A 27,765-nucleotide genomic window follows, 5' to 3' on the forward strand; every position below is an offset into this window, starting at 1 on the left:
TTTCCTTGAGAAATAAGAGACGGATGGTGACCTTATTTTATAGAGAAAACATAGTGTTCATGAGCTTAACCTCATGAACATTCGCTGTTCGGTTTTTGGTGAAATCAAAATTTTGCAGAGATGAAGATCTTTGTTTGAATCCTGTGCTGAACATATTTTTCACAAATTAGCTACCCGTATTGTGATGAATACATGCTGGTCTGTTGTTTGGTGGAGTAGCTGTAACATCCCAAGTTTCAACAATAATAATCAAGAATGAAAATTTCCCCAAAACTCAAAATTTGCAATTAACAAAAACTTTTTATATGCATATAGTGCCACATATAGTTTCTTGCATTTGAGTGAATTTCTTTTGTGCAATTGCCATGATGAGTGTTAGTATGATTATCAATTGCTATTTGAACCCTAACAAAGATGATCAAACCCTAGTTTGAGGGGAAATGAAGAAAATGGGAAAAACCCATATTTCACTTACATACACAATATGCCAAATTGCAAATCTTCACCCTAGGCCATAATTGCTTGCCCCCTTGCTTGTAAAGTACTTCAATATGATAAACTAACACAATTGCATCCTTGGATCAAGAATCAAACACAAGGAAATCAAAATTTCTACCTACATATGATAATGGTCATATGGCCCAAAAATATTTTCTTCACTACTTTACCCCTCTGGTTTTCTCAATTCTTAAACTAAACTTGGTCAACCAAAGCCATGTCATCCAAGACCATGTCAGGGTGAGTAACTTTGATGTTGACCACCATGGCTAGAGTTGACTAGGTTGACCAGTATAAAGGTGACAAGTAGTGATGCTGAAATAAAGAGAAGATCATGTCACATTTGCCATTTTGCAAAACAACTCCAAATTGAACCCCACCACCACCAAACTAACCTATAATTAATATGTTTGAGTTCCACCAAAAAGAATTTCGAAATTCAAATTCAAAGTTCATGCGGCCATTGTGTCGAACACTTGGCAGGCAGTTTTCTGGTTTGATGTTACACCTCTTTGTCCAGCAGATTTTGGACTAAACCACTTTTGGTTTGTGATGATCACCCTCTCCTACATCCCCTGCACCTCTACTCATCCTTGCCCCGTCGATTAAAGCGTGGAAACAAACCTAAACAATGCCAAACTTTGCCATGCCGGCCACCTTTGGTCACCCTCTCTCTGGCCCTCCAGTCCCTCGCCAACCTTGTCCAGTACATTCCCCTGACCATGGTGATCACAACGGTACACGGCCCAGGCTCGCGCAGGCACGGCATTGGCCAGGAGACACGCGCCCAGCACCGTGCCAGAATGTGCCAGGCACGCGGTAATCGCGCTCTGGACGCGCCAGAGCATATCGCGTGCCGTCGCCCTCGTCCTTCCCCTGCACCCCTACGCCTGTAACGAGCACCGCCACCCTCTCCTCTACCGCATAGACACACTCAAACGCCTGCCGCCGCCTCGTCACCGTCGTCCTCGCCGGAGAAGTACCGCGGGTACTGCCGCACTCGAAACGAGCCACCGATCGATCCCATCTCCCTTTTCCTGCGCCAGTTGCACCTAGCGCATCGCCAGGACACCGCCCACACGCTGCCGTCCTAGCCTTGCCCTTTGGATCGCCACACGAGCCGCGCCATGGCCGCGCCCCCACAACCCCTCACGGCCATCTCTGCCCGCTATAAATAGAGGATCTCTGAGCTCCAGTTCTTCACAACATCTGCTCCCCTTTCATCCCTGCCTCCTCTCCACTCATCAATTTGACACCACACCACCGGAGCTGCTCCAATCGCAAGACGAAGGCCGCCGGAGCTCGCAGATCCTCGCCATCGATTGACGCCACCCCGAGCCTCACCACTGCTACCAGGAGCCTCAGCATCCTCGACAACGCCACCTCGCCACCAGCAGAGCCCCGCGGGAATGCCGGTAAGGCCGTCGACCCCCTACGTCCACCGCCAGAACCTCGCCTTCTCGTCGGAGAAGACGACGATTGCTGGCCGTCGATCCCTCCCCTAATCCAACGCCTCTCAGCGCGCGTACCGTTTCGCGTGGTTAAGAGCCACTGACGGGTGGCCCCCACCTCGTCAGGGCAGCCCACTCGCACCCGTGGCTTGTTGGGCTGCGCAGTGAATTTAATTCCTGTTTCGGCCCAGTAGTGCTTCCCGCCTAAGCCCACGATTCAAATTTGGTTTTAATCTTAATTCAAATTATGCTGCAGATGGTTTAGTAAAATTTGAATAGTTTGAAATATGCCAAACCAAATCTAACAAACTTTATACCGTTGGAAAGCCCATGAAATTATCTAACCAATGCCACTGGTCCCACCTCCAAATTCATAGTAGATTTAAATTGATAAAAAAGACAAGACAGGGACTTTTGTACATTCAAACTTTATTTAAAATTTAACCAGAATAGATTTTGAATTGATTCCAATTCCAATAAATCACAAATGATGTACTATAATTGATTATGCAATAATATAGACATGTTATTTGTATGATCATGGACTAGACGAAATAAAATAGCTATGTAGTCAATTCTAGTGCAATGAAACTTGAATTCAAAATTCAATAAGTCATATGAGAGCTACCCTCTCATTTAAATCTTGATCCTAGGTAATATGACCAGGGGAAATGACTTAGGCTAATGAACCCCTGATAATTATTACTTAGAGATTCTAATTCACTTAAATGTAGTATTTAAAACTTTGTGAAGTGTAGCACTTCAATTAAATTGTACTCACATATAATAGATATGAAATGTTGACTTTGGGTCAACCTATATTTCATACCTGAGTATTATATGAAGAGATTAAATCTTATTATGAGGTAATGAGAAGAAATTAATTTCTCTAAGGAGCTACATACCAAAGCTATGAAATAGTAATAATAAGAGGAAATCATTTTTTTCTCTTAAATAAGAATTCATCAAATAATCCACCATGCCATGCTTGGTTGAGGATAGGATTAGTGTGTGGACTATTTTGAGTGTTTCTAGTTTAGTATGTGAGCTTGGTTTAGTATTTATACCTCGTATTCGTATATAGACGCTAGTACCGAGGAATACCAAGAGGAGGAGGCCTACTCTCAGGAAGAAGAAGAGAACTTCGATAACTACTCAGCTCAAGGCAAGCTAACCCTTGCTAAACACAAGTGCTTAGCTCTACTAGAGCAAAGGCACCATCACACTTTACTTTTATGTATTACCTATCCCCTGTTTTTACTTACTTTTACCTTTACTTATTTATTTCAAAGTACTTTTGATTTATGATTCACTTGGTCTAGATTAGAACCATACTTGAAGTTAGATTAGCACAACTCAAAGCTAGATAGCACCCCTCATATAGTTGCTAGTGCTAATCAATTAAAATTGACTACTCTAGATGGGAACATGGTGAAGTGAAATGACTTTGAAAGAAAGTAAAGTGGAGGTGGATTTGAACAAGAGAAGATGGTGATTTTTGATAAAATTGATGATTGGTTTGAATGCGATACCCTTCCAATTATACAAGTACCCCCACAATACCTGATTATGGGTAGGGCTTAACTAGAAACTTCTGTATTTTAGTATGGGTTCCCTCTGAACAAGCATCATAGGGGTTACGCCTAGGCTGCCTCCGTTAAGTGTGGAATGATGTTAAAATGAGGTGAATGTACGGCCCAAGCCCTGTGCAGTTCCCGGGTTAACTGCGGTTTCCACCGGGAGGCCAAGCTCATGGGGAGAGGTGCTCATACTAGCATATATAAGTGAAAGGTTACGGTTGATGATCCGTGTACTGTGTTACGATGATTCGGGGTTATCCTCGACGGATGTAATCAAAAGTTGTGGCACAAGAGTACAACCTCTGCAGAGTGTTAAACCTATTCGAATAGCCGTGTCCACGGTTACAGACGATTGGAAAGGCCATAAAATCTCCGTTATCATAATTTTGATCTTAAAAAGGAGTGATGAATTGGAAGGTGATATTGAGGTGAATCAATATGAGTTGTGGGAATGACACTAATGTTCCCACTTGAGTTAGTCTAGCACATGATAAGGCTTTACTAAATGTTTATCAAAATAAAACTTGGCTTTATGCAAATAAACCTAGAGCTTAGCATCCTTTACTACAATTAATAAGTAATTAATTTAGAGTTAGTTTGCGAGTACTTTAAAGTATTCATGGCTTTGCCCTGGCTATTCAAATGCCAGACGATGAAGGAGAGCACCAGTATCAGGATGACGGACAGCAGGACGTCTACGATAACTAGGATCGTCTTCTAACGTCAAGCGTTGCCTGTGGAATAGATAGTCCACTACTACTTCACTTCCGCTACTATGTGTGTTGTTGAACAATATATTTGTGTAATATTGGATCATGTGATCTATGGTTGTAAGACAATATGTGTTGTAATAAATGATGACTCTATGCTACTTACTATTATGTCTCGCAAAAACGTTATTCCTGGGATTGCGATGTACGGCATAATAGGCACCTGGACTTAAAAATCCGGGTGTTGACAAGTTGGTATCAGAGCCATTGTTTGACCTTAGGAGACCCTAGTTAGAATGGACGCTCAAAAAACTTAGTTTCAAATTCCATGAATTGACTAGTTATGAAAACTTTATTCCCCCTCTTACCTTGAAGAGTCTTTGGCAAACTTTAAATTCATGATCTTTCTTATGAATGAATTAAAATTTGGAACACTTGCACTTCTCTAAATTAACCATCTACTCCCTCTACAGATGGATCACGTCGTTGATGCGCAGCCCTTTCTCCAGACTGAGTTCTATCAGTTGGGGAACGGTGGAGAGATCATCTTCGAGAGGGACCTCTTCACCCTCTCAGAGTTCCTCGGGCGCCCACCACTGGAAGTCTTTGGTGGAATGATCAATGACCAGCCCGGTGGTCAACTCCAGTGGGTGATCATGGTGGACCTTCGTGGAAGGTTCACGCTCCCAATGAGCGCAAGGATCCAGTTCTCCTTCCGGGAGAACAACTGGGCGGATGGTCTTGCACGGGGACTTCTGGAAGGGCTCGCACGTCTGTGCGGGCAAAACTTCATGGACTTCGAGGATAGCCGCCTTATGCACTATGCAAGGCACAACTCCCTCGGGGTGCCAATGAACCTGCCGTCGCACCCGCAACTTCGCCACCATGTGGATCATCTCGACTTCATGTTGAATGAGACCCGCATCGACCTCGACAACTCCCGCGAATACGCCAACCACACTCACATCCAGTTGGCGCAGCAAGCCGACACCATCAGGGTTATCGCCGCGGAGCGCAGGGCTCTCCACCGCGCTAACCAGAAGAAGGATCACGCCATCAACCGCCTCAAGGCCAGGATCGCCACTCTGAAGGCGACCATCGCCGCCCAAGCTGAACAGATCCTGGAGCTGGAGGGCGAAGGTGAAGGGGAGAACATCCAGGGGGACGGCTACTCCTATGTCAGCAACGATGACGACTACGAGGAGGAGGAAGACGACGACCTGGAGTTCCACCCTTACGAGGATGGTCACGAGCACCTTGATGCCGGGGTAGACAATGTATACCCTATCAACGTCGGTGGCGAGTAGTCCCGTCTGAGCACTTGCGTCCCGTGTTATGTATCGGTCCCTTGTATCCGCCCCAACGTATCGTAGTTTGTTGAAGGGGTTCTTAAAACCCTCCTGAACATTTGGCTTGTAATATTTGCTACCTCCATGATTATGTTTGTGTGTGTGTAATATATTCTATAAATCAAGTTTTAAGTTGTGTGAAATTTTATCCCAAAATGAGCCATAGAAATTTCCCTCTCATCTCATGATCCCTATCACTGTTCAGATGGCACCCCCAACTCGCAGCGAAGCCGCAATGCTGCAAATGCTGCAACAGATGATGGCAGAGAGAGAAGCCGAGAGAGTTGACCGTCAAGCCAACCTAGCTGCACTTCAACAGATTGCTCAGGGCAATCAAGGCCACGGAAACCATGACCACCCAGGGTCGAAGCTGAAAAACTTCCAAAACACCAACCCACCGGTGTTCAGCAAGACAGAGGAACCCCTCGATGCTGATGATTGGCTCCAAACTATGGAGAACAATCTCGAGGTTGCCGGAGTGGAGGACAACGAGAAGGTGTTGTTCGCCACCCACTATCTGGCTGGACCTGCACGTGCCTGGTGGACAAGTGCCCGCGCATTAAATGAGGGGCAAATGATGACTTGGGAAGATTTCAAACTCAAGTTTAGCAAGTATCACGTGCCCCCGGGCCTAATTAAGAAGATGAGGGATGAGTTCAAGGAACTGAAACAAGGCAGAATGACCGTGGTGGAATACCGCAACAAGTTCCTCACCTTGTCAAGGTACGCCCCGGATGAGACGGATACCGTCAAGAAGAGGAAGGAGAGGTTTCTGAATGGACTGCATGATGAGATGCAGACTCTGCTGATCAATATCCCCTTTGCTGACTTAGAAGCCCTCGTTGACTCCGCCATTCAGATGGAGGGGAAGATACACCAAGCCAATGAGAACCGCAAGCGCCGCATGATGAACCAGAGTGGGCCCAGCAATAACCACAAGTATCGCCCCAGCTCAAGTGGAGGGTTCACCCCAAGAAACAACAAGCCCCCGATGCAGAATCCACGTCCGAGTTATCAGAACCGGAGTGGAGGAAACCCTAGGTCAGGAGGCCACAACAATCACAACAACTACAACAACAGCAACCACAACAACAACTTCAACCGCGCTCCACCTCGCGCCCCCAACAACAACTCCAACACCGCTCCAAGGACTGGGAGCAATGCTGTTCCCATCACCCCCAAGGACAAGTCCACCTACAACTGCTATGAGTGCGGAGTGGCGGGGCACTTCTCCTATGAGTGCCCCAAGAAGCTCGCCAAGACTGCCGCCAACACCTCAGGCCCTGCTCAGCAGCAGCGTCGTGTCACCACCAACAAGAAGTTCGCCCCCAACAACCCGAACAACCGCAACGGCCGCCTCTACCACATGAATGCAGAAGAAGCTCAGGAAGCCCCAAACGTTGTGCTGGGTATGTTCTCTGTTAACTCAATACCTACAAGAGTGCTGTTTGATTCTGGAGCATCGCATTCGTTTATTGCCGAAGATTTTTCATGCGCTAGTAAGATTCAACCCATCAGTTTGAAGCATGTCATGATAGTTCAAATACCCGGATCAACAACTAAAGCTAGAAAAATTTGCAAAGATGTGCCAATCAGAATACATGAAATAGAATTTTATGCAAATTTGATTGTTCTGGGAGCCAAAGGTTTGGAAGTAGTCCTAGGAATGGACTGGATGGCGAAACATCATGGACTGATTGATTGTGCCAAGAAGGCCATCACCATGACTAGTAGCACCGGAATAATAGTCGAACACGTATCTGAAAGGATGCCCAGAAAGTTCACCTGCAACCAAAGCCTAGCCAAGCCCACCTTGGATCAGATCAGGGTTGTTTGTCGATATCCTGATGTGTTTCCGGACGATCTACCCGGTATGCCCCCAGATAGGGATATCGAGTTTATCATCGAGTTAATCCCTGGAACCGGACCTATAGCCCAGAGAGCCTATAGCATGAACCCGGCAGAGTTAGTGGAACTGAAGAAGCAACTGGATGATATGCTATTCAAAGGTCTGATTCAACCAAGTGCGTCACCATGGAGATCGCCAGTTTTGTTTGTGGATAAGAAGGACGGTGCCACTCGTTTGGTTACGGACTACCGTAAGCTCAACGATGTCACCATCAAGAACAAGTACCCGTTGCCAAAGATAGAAGATCTGTTTGACCAGCTGACCGAAGCCCAAGTATTCTCGAAGATTGATCTGCGGACAGGATACCATCAGCTGAAGATTCGTGCCACCGATATCCCCAAAACTGCCTTTACCACCAGATATGGATTGTACGAGTACAATGTCATGTCATTTGGATTGACCAATGCCCCCGCTTACTTCATGAATCTCATGAATAAGATCTTTATGAACTTTCTGGACAAATTTGTCGTTGTCTTCATCGACGACATCCTCATATACTCCAAGTCCGAAGAAGAACATGAGCAACATTTGGAAGTGGTCCTAGATACCCTTCGGGAGCATCATTTGTATGCCAAGTTCAGCAAGTGTGAGTTCTGGTTGAAAGAAGTAGGATTCTTGGGTCATATCTTGTCAGCCGGAGGAATTGCCGTTGACCCCGCAAAAATCAAGACTGTGGAAGAATGGAAAGCCCCAACCACTCAGACCGAAGTCCATGCATTTCTCGGATTGGCGGGATACTACCGCCGATTCGTTGAAGGATTCTCGAGCATAGCAAGTCCGATGACTCAATTGTTGAAGAAGGACTGGAAGTTCGAATGGACCGACAAGTGTGAAGAGAGCTTTCAACAGCTCAAGCTAAGATTGACAACAGCCCCAATACTGGTTATGCCGGACATTACCAAGCCCTTTGATGTGTACTGTGACGCCTCCAAGATTGGTCTTGGATGTGTGCTGATGCAAGAAGGCAAAGTGATATCTTACTTATCAAGACAGCTGAAGCAGCATGAACAGAACTATCCAACCCATGACTTAGAGCTAGCAGCCGTGGTTTTAGCACTGAAAGTATGGCGTCATTACCTCATGGGTAATCGATGCGAGGTTTACTCGGACCACAAGAGCCTGAAGTATATCTTCACGCAGAAGGAGTGATACGTCTCCGACGTATCGATAATTTCTTATGTTCCATGCCACATTATTGATGTTATCTACATGTTTTATGCACACTTTATGTCATATTCGTGCATTTTCTGGAACTAACCTATTAACAAGATGCCGAAGTGCAAGTTGCTGTTTTCTGCTGTTTTTGGTTTCAGAAATCCTAGTAACGAAATATTCTTGAAATTGGACGAAATCAACGCCCAGGGTCCTATTTTGCCACGAAGCTTCCAGAAGTCCGAAGAGGAGACGAAGTGGGGCCACGAGGTGGCCACACCCTAGGGTGGCGCGGCCCCCCCTTGGCCGCGCAGCCCTGTGGTGTGGGCCCCTCGTGCCGCCTCCTGACCTGCGCTTCCGCCTACTTAAAGCCTCCGTCGCGAAACCCCCAGTACCGAGAGCCACGATACGGAAAACCTTCCAGAGACGCCGCCACCGCCGATCCCATCTCGGGGGATCCAGGAGATCGCCTCCGGCACCCTACCGGAGAGGGGATTCATCTCCCGGAGGACTCTACGCTGCCATGGTCGCCTCCGGAGTGATGTGTGAGTAGTCTACCCCTGGACTATGGGTCCATAGCAGTAGCTAGATGGTTGTCTTCTCCCCATTATGCTTCATTGTCGGATCTTGTGAGCTGCCTAACATGATCAAGATCATCTATCTGTAATTCTATATGTTGCGTTTGTTGGGATCCGATGAATAGAGAATACTTGTTATGTTGATTATCAAAGTTATGTCTATGTGTTGTTTATGATCTTGCATGCTCTCCGTTACTAGTAGATGCTCTGGCCAAGTAGATGCTTGTAACTCCAAGAGGGAGTATTTATGCTCGATAGTGGGTTAATGCCTCCATTGATATCTGGGACAGTGACAGAAAGTTCTAAGGTTGTGGATGTGCTGTTGCCACTAGGGATAAAACATTGGTGCTATGTTCGAGGATGTAGTTACTGATTACATTACGCGCAATACTTAATGCAATTGTCTGTTGTTAGCAACTTAATCAGGGGTCAAATATAAATTCGAGAAAGGAAATGTTTATTCAACAGTCAGGATGACATGTGGGACCTATCTTGCAGCCGCGGCCAAAACATTTATCATTCAGAGAGGATGACATGTGGGACCCACGAACCAGCATCGTTCTCGACGTTTCTCAAAGGGGGTAGGAGATCGAAAGAAAAAGGCAAGTAGCTCGAAATCAGGTGTCCAAAAAAAATTCCAAGAAAGGAAAGGTTTATCGCACATAGATGCTGACATATTGGACCCAATTTGCAGCAGCGTCATCAACGTTTCAAAGGCGGTGGAGCTCGAAAGAAAAAGGCAAATAGCCAGAAATTAGGGGTCAAAAATAAATCCAGCAAAAGAAACTTTTATCGTACAAAGAGACTGACATGTGGGACCCATGAGCCAGCAGCGTCCTCAATGTTTCTAAGGCGGCAGGCGATCGAAAAAAGGCAAATAGCCAGAAATTAGGGGTCAAAAATAAAGTAGCCAGAAATTAGGGGGAAAAAACTCCAAGAAAAGAAAGTTTATTGTACATAGAGGATGACATGCGGGTCCCAAGGCGGCAGCTTACTCAACGTTTCCAAGGCGGCAGGGGAACAAAAGAAAAAGGAAATAGCCAAAAATCAGAGGGTGAAAACAAATCCAAGAAAAGAAACTTTTATAGTTCATAGAGGATGACATGCGGGTCCCACGAGGCAGCAGCGTCCTCAACGTTTCCAAGGCGGCACAGGACCAAAAGAAAAAGAATGTATCCCTGCTGGGGCTGGATGGCCATCTGGGCTTTCTAACCTGCTGGACGCATTTTGACTCGTACAATTTCAGCCCACTCCAAAAACAGGAAAGTCCTATGCTTCGCAAAAACAAAACAAAGACAAGGAGATTCAACATATTAGTTTGTTTACGTAAAAATAAAGATATAATTTATACGTTTGCAATAGCTCTGAGCGAAATACACTTTTTATTGTCTGCAAAATAAACAAGATATCACATGTTTCTTTTACGGGGAGGCTGACATCGGGACCCATGAGCCAGCAGCGTCATCAAAGTTTTAAAGGCGGCAGGGGATCGAAAGAAAAAATAAATAAAAAATCAGTTGGTAAAAAAATCGAAGAAAAGAAACATTTATCGTTCTGAGGGGATTGACATGCGGGACCCATGTGGTAGCAGCATCCTCAACGTTTCCAAGGTGGCACGGGATCCAAAAAAAAGGCAAAACAGCCAGAAATTAGGGGTCAAAATAACTCCAAGAAAAGAATTGTTTATCGTTCATAGAGGCTGACATGCGGGACCCATGAGCCGGCAGCGTCCCCAACGTGTTAAAGGCGACAGGAGATCGAAAGACAAAGGCCAAAAATCAGTTGTTAAAAAAATCCAAGAAAAGAAACATTTACCGTTCTGAGAGGCTGACATGCGGGACCCATGAGGCAGCAGCATCCTCAACGATTCCAAGGCGGCAGGGGATCAAAAGGGGTCAAAACTAAATCCATCATAGAAAACTTTTATTGTTCATAGAGGATGTGGGACCGACCAGCCAGTAGCATCCTCATCGTTTCAAAGGGGGCAGGGGATCAAAAGAAAACGGCAAATAGCCAGAAATTAGGGGTAAAAAATAAATCCAATTTAGGACACTTTTATTGTTCATAGAGTATGACATGCGGGACCCATGAGCCAGTAGCTTCCTCAACATTTCTAAGGCGACATGAGATCGAAATGAAAAGGAAAGTGACCAAATATCAGGAGCCAAAAATAATCTAAGGAAAGAAACTTTATTGTGCATAGAGAATGACATGCGGGTCCCATTTTGTAGCACCGGTCTGAAGGTTTCAAAGTCGGCATTAGATCGAAAGAAAAAGACAAGTGCCAAATATCAGGAGCCAAAAAGAATCCAAGAAAAGAAACTTCAATTGTACATAGACGATGACATGCGGGTCCCATTTTGCAGCCGCGGTCTCAATGTTTCCAAGGCGGCACATGACCAAAAGAAAAAGGAAGTAGCCAGAAATAAGGGTGTCAAAAATCCAAGAAAAGGAATATTTCAATTGGGCTGCTTCTGGCCATCTGGGCCTTCAAACTATCCCACTGGACACCTTTTGATTCGTACAATTTCAGCCCATTCCAAAATAGGAAAGTCCTATGCCTCGCAAAAACAAAAAAACAAGGAGATTCAACATATAAGTTTGTTTATGTAAAAATAAAGATTTAATTTATCACTTTGCAATAGCTCAGAGCAAAATACACTGTTTATTGTCTGCAAAATAATCAAGATATCACATGTTTCTTATACGGGGAGGCTGACATCGGGGACCCATGCGCCAGCAGCGTCGTCAATGTTTTATAGGCGGCAGGGATGGAAAGAAAAAATAAACCAAAAATCTGTTGGTACAAAATCCAAGAAAAGAAACATTTTCGTTCTGAGAGGATAACATGCGGGACCCATGAGGCAGAAGCATCCTCGGTGTTTAATGTTAGAGGTGGACATGTGGGACCTGTGAGCCAGCAGCGTCCTCAACGTTTTAAAGGCGGCAGGAGATCAAAAGAAAAAATAAGCCAAAAATCATTTGCTATTCAAAATCCAAGAAAATAAACATTTACCGTTCTGAGAGGATGACATGCGGGACCCATGAGGCAGCAGCATCCTCAACGATTCCAAGGCTGCAGGGGATCAAAAGAAAAAAAGGAAATATCCAAAAATTAATTAGGGGTTCAAAATAAATCCATCAAAGGAAAGTTTTATTGTTCATAGAGGATAGCATGTGGGACCGACCCGCCAATAGCGTTCTCATCGTTTCAAAGGGGGCATGAGATCAAAAGAAAAAGGCAAGTAGCCAGAAATTAGGGGTAAAAAATAACTCCAAGGAAGGAAACTTTTATTGTTCGTAGAGGATGACATGCGGGACCCATGAGCCAGCAGCTTACTTAAAGTTTCAAAGGCGGCATGAGATCGAAAGAAAAAGGCAAGTGACAAAATATCAGGAGACAAAGATAATCCAAGAAAAGAAACTTTATTTACATAGAGGATGACATGCGGGTCCCATTTTGCAGCAGTGGTCCCAACGTTTCAAATGCGGCTTGAGATCAAAAGAAAAAGAAAGTAGCCAGAAATTAGGGGGTCAAAAAAAATCCAAGAAAATAAAGTTGATGGACATAGAGGATGACATGCGGGTCCCATGAGCTAGCAGCTTACTCAATGTTTCCAAGGCAACAGGGGATCAAAAGAAAAAGGAAATAGCCAAAAATCAGAGGGTGAAAAAAACAAAGAAAATGAACTTTTATAGTACATAGAGGATGACATGCGGGTCCCATGAGCCAGCAGGTTCCTCAATGTTTCAAATGTGGCATGAGATCGAAAGAAAAAGGCTAGTGACCAAATATGAGGAGCCAAAAATAATTCAAGAAAAGAAAGTTTTATAGTACATAGAGGATGACATGCAGGTCCCATGATCCTGCAGGTTCCTCAACGTTTCAAACGTGGCATGAGATCGAAAGAAAAAGGCAAGTGACCAAATATCAGGAGCCAAAAATAATTCAAGAAAAGAAACTAGATTGTACATAGAGGATGACATGCGGGTCCCGTTTAGCAGCAGCGGTATCACTGTTTGAGAGGCTGCACGGGATCGAAAGAAAAAGGCAAGTGACCAAATATCTGGAGCCAAAAAAAATCCAAGAAAAGAAATTTTATTGTACGTAGAGGATGACATGCGGGTCCCATTTTGAAGCAGCGGTCTGATACGTCCAAAACGTATCTACTTTCCTGAACACTTTTGCTATTGTTTTGCCTCTAATTTGTGTATTTTGGATACAACTAACACGGACTAACGCTGTTTTAAGCAAAACTACTCTGGTGTCTCGTTTTTGTGCAGAAATCCAACTTTCGGGAAAATCCTCGGAATTTGTGCAGAAGGCCCTATTTTCCCAGGAAACTAATGGAGCCAGAAGGACAATTGAGGTGGAGGCCCGAGGGCCCCACACCATAGGGCGGCGCGGCCCAGGGGGGGCCCGCGTGGCCCTGTGGTGTGGCCCCCTCGGCTGGCCTCCGACGCCCTCCTTCGGACTACTTATCGGCCTCGACCTAAAAACGCACGGAGAGAAGTCGAAGTCACCAGAAACCCTCCAGAACGCCGCCACATCGCGAAACTCCGTCGCGGGAGCCAGAAGTCTCCGTTCTGGCACTCCGCCGGGACGGGGAATTGGAGGAGATCATCGCCGCCATCACCGCCAACGCCTCTACATCAACCAGCCATGTTTCCCCCATCCATGTGTGAGTAATTCCCCCGCTGTAGGCCGAAGGGGATGGTAGGGATTGGATGAGATTGGTCATGTAATAGCATAAGATTGTTAGGGCATAGTGCCTAGTGTCCGTAATTGGTACTTTGATGATATTGTTGCAACTTGTTATGCTTAATGCTTGTCACTAGGGCCCGAGTGCCATGATCTCAGATCTAAACATGATATTACTTCATCAAGATATTCATTGTTTATGGTCTTACCTATAAGTTGTATACACATGTCGCTGTCCGGAACCAATGGCCCCGAAGTGACAAGAATTGGGACAACCGGAGGGGATGGTAGCGATGTGAGGATCACATGTGTTCACGGAGTGTTAATGCTTTGCTCCGGTACTCTATTAAAAGGAGTACCTTAATATCCAGTAGTTTCCCTTGAGGCCCGGCTGCCACCGGCTGGTAGGACAAAAGATGTTGTGCAAGTTTCTCATTGCGAGCACGCACGACTATATATGGAACACATGCCTATTGATTGCTTTGTACTTGGACACCGTTTTATTATTATCTGCAAATGCCCTGCTATGATTGTTACATGAGTTTCTCTCATCCATGCAACGCCCGTCATCCGTCCCCGTGCCTACAGTATTTTAATCCTGCTGTTTACTAAAATCACTACTGCTGTCTCTGTTACTCTGCTGCTGTTATTTCACTACTGCTACTGCTACAAAACTGTTACTACTGATAAACTCTTGCGAGCAAGTCTGTTTCCAGGTGCAGCTGAATTGACAACTCCGCTGTTAAGGCTTCCAAGTGTTCTTTGTCTCCCCTTGTGTCGAATCAATAAATTGGGTTTTACTTCCCTCGAAGACTGTTGCGATCCCCTATACTTGTGGGTCATCACGGTCTCAACGTTTCCAAGGCGGCACAGAAACAAAAGAAAAATGAAGTAGCCAGAAATCAGGGGGTGAAAAAATCCAAGAAGAAAGATTTCAATTGGGCTACATCTGGACATCTGGGCCTTCGAACTATCCTGCTTGGCCTTTTGACTCGTACAATTTCAGCCCACTCCAAAACAGGAAAGTTCCGAATTTTCTAAAAAAAACAGGAAAGTCCTATGCTTCGCAAAGACAAAAAAACAAGGAGATTCAACATATAAGTTTGTTTATGTAAAAATAAAGATTTAATTTTCTGTTTGAAATAGCTCAGAGCGCAATACACTGTTTATTGTCTGCAAAATAATCAAGATATCATATGTTTCTTGTACGGGGAGGCTGACATCGGGGACCCATGAGCCAGCAGCGTCGCCAATGTTTTAAAGGCGGCAGGGGATGGAAAAAAAAATAAACCAAAAATATGTTGGTACGAAATCCAAGAAAAGAAACATTTTCATTCTAAGAGGATGACATGCGGGACCAATGAGGCAGTAGCATCCTCAGCGTTTATTGTTCATAGAGGCTGACATGTGGGACCTGTGAGCCAGCAGCGTCCTCAACGTTTTAAAGGCGGCAGGAGATCGAAAGAAAAATTAGCCAAAAATCATTTGGTAAACAAAATCCAAGAAAAAAAACATTTACCGTTCTGAGAGGATGACATGCGGGACCCATGAGGCAGCAGCATCCTCAACGATTCCAAGGCGGTAGGGGATCAAAGGAAAAAAAAGGAAATATCCCGAAATTAATTAGGGGTTCAAAATAAATCCATCAAAGGAAACTTTTATTGTTCACAGAGGATGACATGTGGGAACGACCTGCCAACAGCGTCCTCACCATTTTGAAAGGGGCAGGAGATCAAAAGAAAAAAGCAAATAGCCAGAAATTAGGGGTCAAAAATAACTCCAAGAAAGGAAACTTTTATTGTTCGTAGAGTATGACATGCGGGACCCATGAGCCATCAGCTTCCTCAACGTTTCAAAGGCGGCATGAGATCGAAAGAAAAAGGCAAGTGACAAAATATCAGGAGCCAAAGATAATCCAAGAAAAAAACTTTATTGTACATAGAGGATGACATGCGGGTCCCAATTAGCAGCAGCGGTCTCAACGTTTCAAATGCGGCTTGAGATCAAAAGAAAAAGAAAGTTGATTGTACATAGAGGATGACATGCGGGTCCTCTCACGTCCCATCATCATCTTCTCCAAAGAGAAAAACCCTCTCCCTCTCTGCCGGCGAGATGATGTGCAAGGAGAATGCGAATCCCATCGTCCATGACGCCGTCGGCTCCAAGCGCGACGCCTCCCTCTTCGATGCCGTCCCCTCAACGGCCGTCGCCGCCGCCGGTGGCGGTCGGATCTGTAGCACCCTACCTTTTAAATAAAGGCAAGATACCTGTGTATAGTGCTATTCCCGGGATCACTGATAGCACACACATTTCAAATGTGGTAATCATAGCAATAGTATCAAATTTATTACAACGCAGATCCTCAGGAGATAAAATAAAGTCTTACAAATTGCATAGTCAAAATAGACTAGCTCAAATATAAATGTTCAAGCAAACACAACGGAAAAATAACTGCAGTGAGCCTCCATTGTCTTCATGCGCCACAGGCAGACATGTTGGAATGTAGACTCGAGATCCTACCTAGTACTCCTCCTCAGATGAACCTGCACGTTTGAATATGCAGCCCCACGAATGGAGGTCAGTACAATGATGTACTGGCAAATGACACTTATATGGTGGATGTTTTGGGCATAACTATCTACATGATATTTGGCAAGTGGAGTTTAGGCAAATTTGCATAAAGCCAATTTTATCCTACATTTATTTCAAAACAAAACATTTTACAAATTCATAATGATGTCATAAACAGTATCATGGTTACATCTCCCATGTACTATCCGATAGTTGCTACTCAAATTTTAACTTATTCAGAAAAGGTGATGAGATTCTTCCGTACATTCCCTGCCTAGAAAGCTCAAATTGTCCATAACCGGGGACACGGCTAAGATCTTAGGTTTAACTCTCGAGAGGTTGTGCACTTTCACCTTACGACCCACCCTTCCCAAGAGAAGAAATGAGACAAGATCTTTCAGAGGGAGGCTTCAACCATAACTAGCTAGACCCGTTCCCGTTTGGTAGCTAGCCACATTATCATGTCAAGCAACAAGTTTGGCCTCACAACTTACTTAATCCCGGCAGCGCCCATAATACCATAAGGCTGCACTGGAAGCTAACTAAGACATGGACGACATATTAATCTCTTTAATCCTGGGTGGCCATCCACAAGTGAAACTCACAGGCTTAGAACCATTACAGATAATAAACCCCCGCACGATCCCCTAGTGAAAACAAGAGGTGCAGTCTAGAGCAACCACTATTCAACTGCGCACTCTCAGGCACCCATCTGCCACTGGTTACTCCAGGGTCGGAGCCCTGAGCAGCCGCCCACCACACAAACAATCCACCCAGGTGATTCTTTAAAGTTGTTAATTTTAATTCCCAATACTCACAATCCAAATTAGATCAAAACAGCAGTGTCACTTTGTTATTGCTAGGCAACTAAAAATCCTAGCAAGGGTTCATGGATGGCTACACACTACTAGGATTAATAAGCATAGCATAACTTTCGAAAACAAAATCCTACCATGCATACTAATTTACAAAACACTAATGCTTAACAAAATAGTAGGTAATTGAGTGTCACTTGCCTTGATCAAAGCAACCAGCACAATCACAGCAATCACAAGCACCACCTTGATCTCCTCCACAATCTATTCAAACAATTTACAACAAATAAACAAACATTCGATATGAACAATCATATACATGTATGCATGCATGCTATGCAACAATTTAATTTCACAAAATAGGTGATGTGTAAGTGTGGCATTATGTGCTCTCTGATATGTGTCATGTTAATAAAATATTCTAGACATTTAATTTGATTTAGAAAAACCATTAATCGAGTATCTACTTAACATATACAATCTTAATAATTAGCTACTGCAAGCATTATGTGTTATAAAAATATGAGTTTGACCTCCCTGGATAGGGTACAGTAATACAAAAGTAGTGCAATTGGAATTATTCGAAAACGATTTATAGAATTTGAATTATCTTCGAATTACTGATTCGAATAGATTTTACCAAAGCAAGTTTGTGGACATATCAAAGTTATACAAATCCTATACCAAGTTAAAGTACATGTTCTGAGGATTCCAGAAAGTACAAAATCATCAAATTTGGACCAGTAGATTATTTTATACAATTTTTATAGTGTAATCTGGTCTATTTCTCTATTTGAATTTTGACGCGAAATCTAAGCATAATGGTGTTCTACAGTTTGTAAGCTTTCCGAAACTATAAAATTTACAAAAATTGGCCCTACGGTTGACTTTATATCGAATTTACAAGTTTGGACAACAAATCTGGGATTCAAATTCGAATTTAAACAAGTTTGACCAGATCTGACCGGGGCGCGCTAACTGGGGGCTGCCACGCGGCGCGACGTGATTGGTCGCGCGGGGATCACGCGGATCGCCCTCCCCTGGGCCGGCCGTGGCCGTTGGATCTAACTCTACGGCTGAGATCTAAAAAGCTAAAAGAAAAGAAAATAAACAGGAGAAAAGAGGAGGAGCTCACCTCAGCCGGCTGTAATGGCGCGGCGGCGGCTCTGGCGGACGGCGTCGGCGGTGCTCCCGGAGGTAAACGGAGCGGCGAGGGGCGGACGGGGTGCGGCGTGATGCGGCGCGAGCGGTGGTGGTGGCGGCGCGGCAAGCGGTGGACTAGGGCGGCGGCGCTTGGGTGGAGGCGGCGGCAAGCGCGGCGCAACAGCGAGGAATCAGCGGCGCTAGGCGGCGCGATCGGGGGCGGCGGCTTGGGGAAAAGAGCGCGGGGGTCGCGGGGTATTTATGGGCGGGGGCACGGACGTCGAGGATGCCTCAGACGGCGGAGATTGATCCGAGCCGATCTAGGGCAGGGCAGCGGCGCACAGTCCGCGTCGGGCACGAGCTAGAAGACGGGGTGGGCCCCGCTGACAAGCGGGCCCCACATGTCGGTGACCGAACAGAAAAAAAGGGGCGGGGGAGAGGCGGTGCGGTGCGGGCCGTGTTTGGGCCGACGCGGTCGGGCTGGCCCATTTGGCCGGTCCGAACCGTTTTCTCTTTTTTTTTTTGTTCTTTTTCATTTTTTCCTTTTTCTTTTTACTGTTTTCTTCATAACTTTTGATTTTGGAATCCAAATTGACCCAAACCAATTTCTAAAATTTTGTAATATTCAAGGCTTTGTTTTGAACAACAGAGAACAATGTTTAGACACAAATTAGCATGGTAGGATTTTAAGGTTCCTTGCATAAAGGATATGTAGCTATGGTTATGTCAATTGTGCTTAACACTTTATGTGTAATATGAACAAATGCAAAGATGCCATGAATGCATGCAGGTTTTTGTATTTTGAAAACTAGGGATGTTACAGACTAACCCCCTTAAGATGAAGCACGTCCTCGGGCTTCGGAAAGGCTAGCAAATAGGTGTGGGTAATCTTCTCGAAGACTGTCTTCGCGTTCCCAAGTTGCCTCTTCCTCGGTATGGTGACTCCATTGGACCTTGCAGAACTTGATAGTTTTGGTGCGAGTATTTCTTTCAGCTTTCTCCAAGATCTTAATGGGTTTCTCCTCCTACGTCAAGTCACTTTCCAGTTGAACTTCCTCGAGCGGTACTGTATCCTTCAATGGCGTTTCTGACATCTCAGGGTGACACTTCTTCAACTGACTGACATGGAACACATTATGAACTGCTGAAAGAATCTCTGGCAATTCAATCTCATAAGCTACTTCTCCTTTGCGAGATAAGATCTTGAACGGTCCGATGAACCTTGGGGCTAACTTTCCCTTGATTCCAAATCTCTTTATTGTCAGCATAGCTCTTCTGTCTAGACTATGCTACCTTCAATCTATCCATGATCAGTCTAACCTTTTCTTCGGCTTCTTGGATAATATCTGGCCCAAAGAAACTCCTTTCTCCTACTCCACTCCACAGCAGGGGCGTGGTACACTTTCTCCCATACAGGGCTTCAAATGGGGACATCTCTATGCTGGCTTGGTAGCTATTGTTGTAGGAGAACTCCGCATACGGTAAACTGTCATCCCAACTAGTTCCATAGTCTATAACACAAGCTCTCAGCATATCCTCCAGGATCTGATTCACTCTCTCAGTCTGTCCATCTGTCTGAGGGTGAAATGCTGTACTGAACTCCAATCTAGTTCCTAAGAACTCATGCAACTGCTTCCAGAAATGCGAGGTAAATTGGGTACCTCTATCTGACACAATACTATTAGGAACACCGTGAAGACATACTATCCTCTTCATATAGATATCTGCTAACTTAGCGCTGGTGTAAGTGGTCTTCATAGGCATGAAGTGAGCTACCTTGGTCAAACGATCTACAATAACCCAAATTGAATCATAACCAGATTTTGTTCGGGGTAATCCAGTGATAAAGTCCATACCGATTTGGTCCCACTTCCATTCTGGAACCTTCAGTGGTTGCAATAATCCTGCTGGCTTCTGATGTTCAGCCTTCACTCTGCTACACACATCACACTTGGCTATATATTCGGCGATGTCTCGCTTCATATTATTCCACCAAAATCTCTCCTTCAGACCCATGTACATCTTGGTATTGCCAGGGTGAATGGAATAGGGTGTCTCATGAGCTTCCTAAAATATCAGTTTCCTAAGTTCAGGATCATTTGCTACGCAAATACGCTTTCCAAACCAAACAATACCCTGCTCATCTTCACTAAAACCCTTCGCTTTATACTCCTTCAATTTTTCCTTTATCTTCTCTATATCTTCGTCTCCCTTCTGGGTTTCCTTTATCTTATCCATTAATGTAGGTTGTACTATTAAGGATGCTACAAAGCCTTCCGGCACTATTTCCAAACTAAGGTCCTTCAATCCCTTGCACAGATCTTCAGGTAGATCCTCTGTCGATAGCCAATTCAGATAAGACTTACGACTTAGGGCATCTGCCACTACGTTTGCTTTACCAGGGTGGTATTGCAAACTCAGATCGTAATCTTTGATGAGTTCCAACCATCTTCTTTGCCTCATGTTCAATTCCTTCTGGGTGAAAATGTACTTCAAACTCTTGTGGTCAGTGAATACCTCACATCGTTTCCCCATCAAATAGTGTCTCCAGGTCTTCAGTGCATGAACCACTGAAGCTAACTCTAAATCATGGGTGGGGTAATTGATTTCATGTTTCTTGAGTTGCCTAGAAGCATAAGATGCTACCTTGCCTTCTTGCATCAACACACTTCCAAGACCTTGGTGAGATGCGTCACAGTACACTTGGAACTCCTTCTCCAAATATGGTAAACACAGGATCGGTGCAGACACCAATCTCTTCTTCAATTCCTGAAAACTAGCTTCACATGCTTCAGTCCAAACAAACTTCTTCTCCTTCTTCAGCAACTCAGTCATCGGTTTTGCTATCTTGGAGAAATTCTCAATGAACCTCCTATAGTATCCTGCCAATCCCAGAAAGCTACGAATTTCACCAACGTTCTTGGGTGGTTCCCATTCTGTCACAGCTGCTACCTTGGATGGATCAACAACAATCCCTTCCTTGGATATGATGTGTCCGAGAAATCCTACTTCACTGAGCCAAAATTCGCATTTACTAAACTTGGCATATAGCTGATGTTCTCGGAGTTTCTCCAAAATATTAGGCGGAGGTGTTTCTCATGTTCCTCTTCGCTCTTGGAATAGATAAGTATGTCGTCAATGAAGACTATGACAAACTTGTCAATGAATTCCATGAACACTTTGTTCATCATATTCATGAAGTATGAGGGGGCATTGGTTAAGCCGAACGGCATCACCGTATACTCATACGAACCATATCTAGTGACAAATGCTGTCTTGGGGATGTCATGCTCCCTAATCTTGAGCTAAAAATATCCAGACCGAAGGTCGATCTTGGAAAACACACTAGCTCCAACCAATTGATCGAAAAGATCATTGATTCTGGGTAGGGGGTATTTGTTCTTGATGGTAACCTCATTTAGCGAACGGTAATCCATAACCAAACGCTGGCTTTTGTCCTTCTTCTCAACAAACAGAACAGGCGCTCCCCACGGCGATGAACTCTCCCTAATGAAACCTTTTCCTAACTGATCCTTCAGCTGTTTCTTGAGTTCCTTCAACTCATCAGTAGACATAGGGTAAGGTCTCTTTGCTATAGGGCCTGTGCCCGGAAGCAGTTCTATAAGGAATTCCACATCTCTATCAGGAGGCATTCCTGGTAGCTCATCAGGGAAAACATCAGGGTATTCCTTGACTATGCGTACTTGGTCTAGGCTAACCCCCTTAAGATTTTCCAGCCTTATTTCTCCAAAGTCCAATCGGGATTTGAACCTAATTCGTTTTCCCTCGGGGGTTGTGAGAGTGATTGATTTACTCACACAATCTATGACTCCTCTATGGGTTGTCATCCAGTCCATTCCCAAAATAACATCCAAACCTTGTGATTCTAGGATTACTAAGTGAGCGGGGAATTTATAGGGACCAATCTCTAAAATCAAATCTCTGCATCCAGAATTAACTATCATCTCTCCACCAGGGGAACTTACTTTAATTGTTTTTCCTATTGTTTCAGTGGGTATTCTATTTTTATTCACAAAAGCTCTTGATATGAATGAATGCGATGCACCAGTATCAAATAAAACCAATGCTGTAAATGAGTTGAGTGGAAACATACCCATCACAGCGTCAGGTTCATTCATCACTTCCTCCACGTTGAGATGGTTCACCTGTCCCTTCTGGAATGAATTTGCTTTGGTAGCTTCAGCGGACTTATTCTCCGGGCAATCAGTGGAAAAGTGCCCAGTCTTCTTACACTTGTAGCAGGTAATATGGGACAAGTCTTTTGAATTGTGTCGGTGCTGGCCATTATTTCCATTGGGGTGTGCGTTACCCCCATTGTGACGGCCATTGTTTCCACTGTGATTCCCATTGGAATGATTTCCCCTGGATCCTCCATTGAACTTGTGACCATTGAAATTGTTGCCATTCCCCTTGTTGAAATGACCGTTATGCCTGTGTGAGCTATGACTTCCATTCCCATCAAAAAAATGGTGCTTCTTGTGGAATGGCTCAGTGTGACTCTTATTGCTAAACTTCCTCTTGCGGTTCTCCTCCTTCTTGATATTGTTGTCCAAGGTGATGGCTTGATCAAGTAGGGACTGGTAACTGGGTGCGTAAGCTACCGACAATGGAATCTTCAATTCACCCTTAAGTCCATTGAGGAACTTCTCCTTCCTCTTAGCATCTGTGTCAAAGTCCTCAGGGGCATACCTCGCCAAGGTACAGAAGTCATCCATGTATTCCTTCAGGGTTCTCCCTCCCTGTCTCAGACTGCGGAATTCATCTCTCTTGAGATTCATAATGCCCGAGGAGATGTGGGCAGTGCGGAATCCCTCTTTGAAGGTTTCCCAGTCCAGGTCATCTAGGGGATGGGTGAGTTGATAAGTCTCCCACCACATCGCAGCAGGTCCTTCCAGCAAGTGAGCGGTGAACCTAATCTTCTCAGCCTCCGTGCACTCACAGGTGACTAAGTCCTTGTTGGCAGAGCGCAGCCAGTCATCAGCTACAATAGGTTCAGTGGCACTGGAGAACTTAGCTGGTCGGAGTCTCAGAAATCTGGCGAGTCTATCCACTGGGGGTGGTGGTGGTGGTGGAGGTGGCGGTGGTGGTGGAGGTGGTGGTGGTGGTGGATTGTTGTTGTTGTTCTGGGCGGTTTGGATGAACTGAGTCATTATCTGCATGAGCTGTGCCTGAGCTGTCATCATCTGATTCAGTGCATCCTGAGTTGGGTCACGTCTTGGCGGCATCTGGTATAGTTTTAGCACAGATAAGAATAAGATAGACAGATCTAGGAAGTAAAATTTCCTACCCATGCACAAACAAGTCACACAACCAAACAGAAACATTGAAACCAGATATTCAAACTTTTACTTAAAACTTATCGAGTTTTGAAAATACGACTAAGATAGTTGGTACTGCCTTACATCAGATAGTAGGACAATACAAAGAATGTAATGAACTAGAAAACCTAATAGTCTAAAGGGATCTTCTAACGTCTCTTGATCGCTCCATAGCATGCTAAGGGGTAGGACTCCTGGCTGGTCTTCCTCTTCTTCTTCCTCTTCTTCTCTTCCGCAACTTGCTCTACTTCACCATCGGAGTTAAACATGAGCCTCTCTTGAGGATCTTCTTCCTCTTTCCCAGCCGAGAGTTCTTCAATTGTTTCCTTCAGAAGCTTGTTCTCCATCTTCAAAGCGTCATTCTCCTTCTTCATCTCATCATGCTCCTTAGTTTCAATAGCCCTGTTCTCCAGCATCAGCGTTATTGTCTTCTGGACTGCCTTCGCCCAGTTGTCGCTAATGATTATCTTCTCTTCCAGCTTCACTGGATCCTCCAGAAGGGCGATGCGCTCTTCTAGCGCCAGTCTCTTGTCATCTATGGCCAATAGAGCTGCTTCCATCTGCATATTTCTGGCGTTGGCATATTGAAGCGTCTCCCTGGCTTCAGTCACCAAGGTGGTTTGCCTCTTCAGCAGCATCTCGGAGTTAGCGGACACAAACTCCCTCTCGATCATATAGTTGCGACAAACCGATTCATTCCGAGCACCCATGCGGCGGAGTGGGGTACCATCTCCTGCACGCTCACCGAATTGATAGTAAGGCGACGTCGGGGGAATCTTACGGTGGAACTTGTGGCGGATGCGGGCGATGGCGCCCTGGATGGCGATCTCCACAGAATTCTCCCAATCAGGGTAGATGTCAGAATATGTCATGCCCGGGTCATCAAGGTCATCATCACTTCCCGGAATAAAGGTCTTGATCAACCAAGCCTCTGTGTCATGTTCCTTGTACAGCTGTCTGCCCTGGATGACCGGAGGTGGTATCCCAACTAGTGATGACATGCGGTGACCCAGCGTACCACTGCATGGTGTAGTACACAAGTCGTTGACATAACACAAGTGAAACACCGTTCCACTCATATTACATCTCTCAGAGTGGTACAACAGAAACATATGCGAGTCCAAGGTCTGTCTATAGAAGTACACACGAACTGTTTACATAAGATCCACACAGCCTCCTACTTTACAGTGAGGTAAAACTTCAAATAAAGCTCCAAAAGAACGACTCGTAGTCTATCTTATTGCTAACTCAAGTTTAAGAGCTACTTGGCTTGCTATAGAATTCTAGCTACTTAGGTGCTAGGATCAGGGAAAGGTTCCCTTCTATTACTAGTCTAGGTTTCCATTATAGCTGATGCAGAAGTTGACTCAATTGACCTCTTTGATTGGATTCTTCATCTCGTTGCAGTTGACTCCTTTGTCTTTGAGTTCCACGGTAGTTTCTTCTTCGGTGCCTTGATCTAAGAAGGGGGTTCAAACGAGATAGAATGAGTACGAGCGTACTCAGCAAGTTCATATTAGGAAATATGTGTATCATGCACTAGCTACAGCCATGGACCAGAAAGTCATAGGCCAATGCAAGTTTTCATAATCATTTCTTCAAAAGGTTTATTTTATTCTGAAAACTATGCCCGTCAGTCTTCACAGGTTGACTAGAACTTCGTGGAGTTCCTTTCCTGCCGCGTTCGCAGTTCCCTTCCCGGAACAGGGAGTGACAGTCACAATTCTTGATACCCTCTGCAGAGGTGCGTTACTTTACCCCACAAGAGATCTTAACCATGTTGCCGGCCGAGAGTATGTCCTCAGCTCGTCCACACTTCCTTTGGTGTGAGGCCCAGTATAAGATCCAAGCCAATCACTGCCTTCTCCGCGACCCTGCAAACCCACCCTTTTGTCCAACCGTACACCTCCAGTAGACTTCCCCCGATAATACGGCTTTACTCATGGTGTACTCCGGACAATCCCTCATAGATCGAAGAGCTTATCATCACTAATGGATGGGGATTTAAAAGGATTTCCCAACCTACTGCGGCAGTGCCTCCAGCACCCCACCGGATCTCCGATCCGTTGGCGTGAAGAAGGGAAAAGATACAGCTGACTTCCCCAGAGCCATTATAGATCTTATGGATAACACGATATGTACGGCGCTAGAATCACTGGACGGCATTGGTAATTAATCCTAGGGTGATATAACCCATGCAATGGAACCTCCACCATATCAACACATACCATGGTTCCATTGCCCACCACATAGTCACATTCATAATTGTAAAATAATACTTTGCTTTTCAATGCTTGAGTGATAAGTATAGTACTTTGCATATAGTTTGATACAAATAATCAAATGACATGAGCAAGCGATGAACTTGCCTTTCTTGACTACAAGATTATGCAGGCAAAAGCTTCGATACGTGAGAACTCCAAATTCTGAAATACCATCATCGTCCGGTAAGGACAATGTTTAAAGAACTGGCAAAGATGCTATAATGCATAGTATGAGATGCAATCGTCCCGAGCGTAACCTAACCTCGATGATTTAGGATGTATGGGTTGTAAAGATTTCTTTAGGGTTGGTTGTACTTTTAGAATGGTTCTCAAACAAGGTTCTTATTAGGGTTTGGTTATATTAGCATCATAATCAAGTGATATAAGACATCATAACAATCATACACATAAAGAATAGTTATGGAATAATATGTAAAGAACAGTTGTCAATTTTAAGTTCTATAGAACATGGTTGATGATTACTTGTATTATACTTCAAAAGAATAACTTTTGAAGAACATGTTGTTTAAGAAATAATAAGTATTTCCAAGAAGGATAGGGCTTCTAAGGTTTGATTGACATGTGTACTTCAAAAGAATAACTGTTGAAGAACAGGTTAATTAAGAATATGAACTATTATCTATAGGTGCTATGGCTTTCTAGGGTTTACTATTGAATTCATTTAGTTCTTGGATAGGAACTAGTTGGGTTCTTAAGTTGAATTGGTTCTATATACAATAAGTATGGGCAGGTTTATTACTATGGTTGATTATGATATCATATCAAAGGATGGTTATCCAGATGGTTCTATAAATTAGCTACTAGGGTTTGATGATTGAGTTTAACCTTAATGGTATGGTATATAGGATAGTGGTTAGTGGTACTAATTCAATTAACTAGTTAGGGTTTATATCTAGGTGGCACTTAGGGAATCATATAGGTTTCAATTAAGAATAGGGACATGAAATGATGACTCATGTGAATTGGTTTATGCTAGTGAATCATAAGCATGCATTCATTGGTTTCTTACTAGGGTTCTATAGGTATAGATGAATCTCACATGATCACATGTGACACATGGCTAGGGTTTAGGGTTTAAGCATTTTCAAATGATCACATAAAATAATGGGATCAAGGTCTTACTCAAATTGAAACTAGGGTTTCTAAATTATGGTACAACTCTTAAAATGATGATTTGGCAATATAGTTGTGGTTACTAATTACTTTGAATCAAAATTAGTAATGGTTTAACATTTTATTAATTTTCCACACGAATTAATAATTAGAGTAACTCCTATTTTTGGTTTAATTAAGAATCAGGGTTTAATAATTGTTATTAGGGTTTAAAATAATTAAATTGTTAACTTAAGAATGTTTAAGTAAATAATTGTTGAGCTACCAAAATGATATTGGCTTTTAATACTTTCTTGCTTTATTGCTATTTGAAGAAAATGGTAAATGGTAATTTGCAAATTAGGGTTTATGAATTACCATTAATAATTAAGTTAATGAAAATATGATAAATAATTTAATCTTAACATTTTACTTAGTTACTGAATAGCTAAAATATAATTTTGAGACTTCACTAATTATTGAATTCAAATTGTATTTTAAATAATTGAAATGGCATAATTAATAAGGTTAAAAATAAGTGAATTTTTATTTTGTCACACATTTTTGTTTTATATTTTATTTGAATAGATT

The 27,765-nt window shown here is 43.9% G+C and overlaps 1 protein-coding gene across 1 annotated transcript; it reads right to left on the minus strand.

Annotated features, from left to right (window-relative positions):
* Positions 1-19,742: 19,742 nt before the first annotated feature.
* Positions 19,743-24,798, minus strand: LOC139837969 (uncharacterized). Its single transcript, XM_071827303.1, has 6 exons — positions 23,952-24,798; positions 22,573-23,460; positions 21,872-22,113; positions 21,615-21,763; positions 20,976-21,471; positions 19,743-20,525 (listed from the first exon to the last, which is right to left on the minus strand). The coding sequence occupies exons 1-6, from the start codon at positions 24,796-24,798 to the stop codon at positions 19,743-19,745; spliced, it is 3,405 nt and encodes a 1,134-aa protein (XP_071683404.1).
* Between the last annotated feature and the right edge of the window lie 2,967 nt (positions 24,799-27,765).

Source organism: Lolium perenne, chromosome 3, assembly GCF_019359855.2.
Source record: "Lolium perenne isolate Kyuss_39 chromosome 3, Kyuss_2.0, whole genome shotgun sequence".
NCBI classification, from domain to species: domain Eukaryota; kingdom Viridiplantae; phylum Streptophyta; class Magnoliopsida; order Poales; family Poaceae; genus Lolium; species Lolium perenne.

Coding starts and splice junctions, on each gene's coding strand:
- LOC139837969 (XM_071827303.1), bottom strand. CDS start 24,798: ATGTCATCACTAGTTGGGATACCACCTCCGGTCATCCAGGGCAGACAG. Junction 22,114..22,572: donor TGAACCTGACGCTGTGATGG/GTATGTTTCCAC, acceptor ATGAGCTACCAG/GAATGCCTCCTGATAGAGAT. Junction 20,526..20,975: donor TGATGGGGAAACGATGTGAG/GTATTCACTGAC, acceptor CTGATATTTTAG/GAAGCTCATGAGACACCCTA.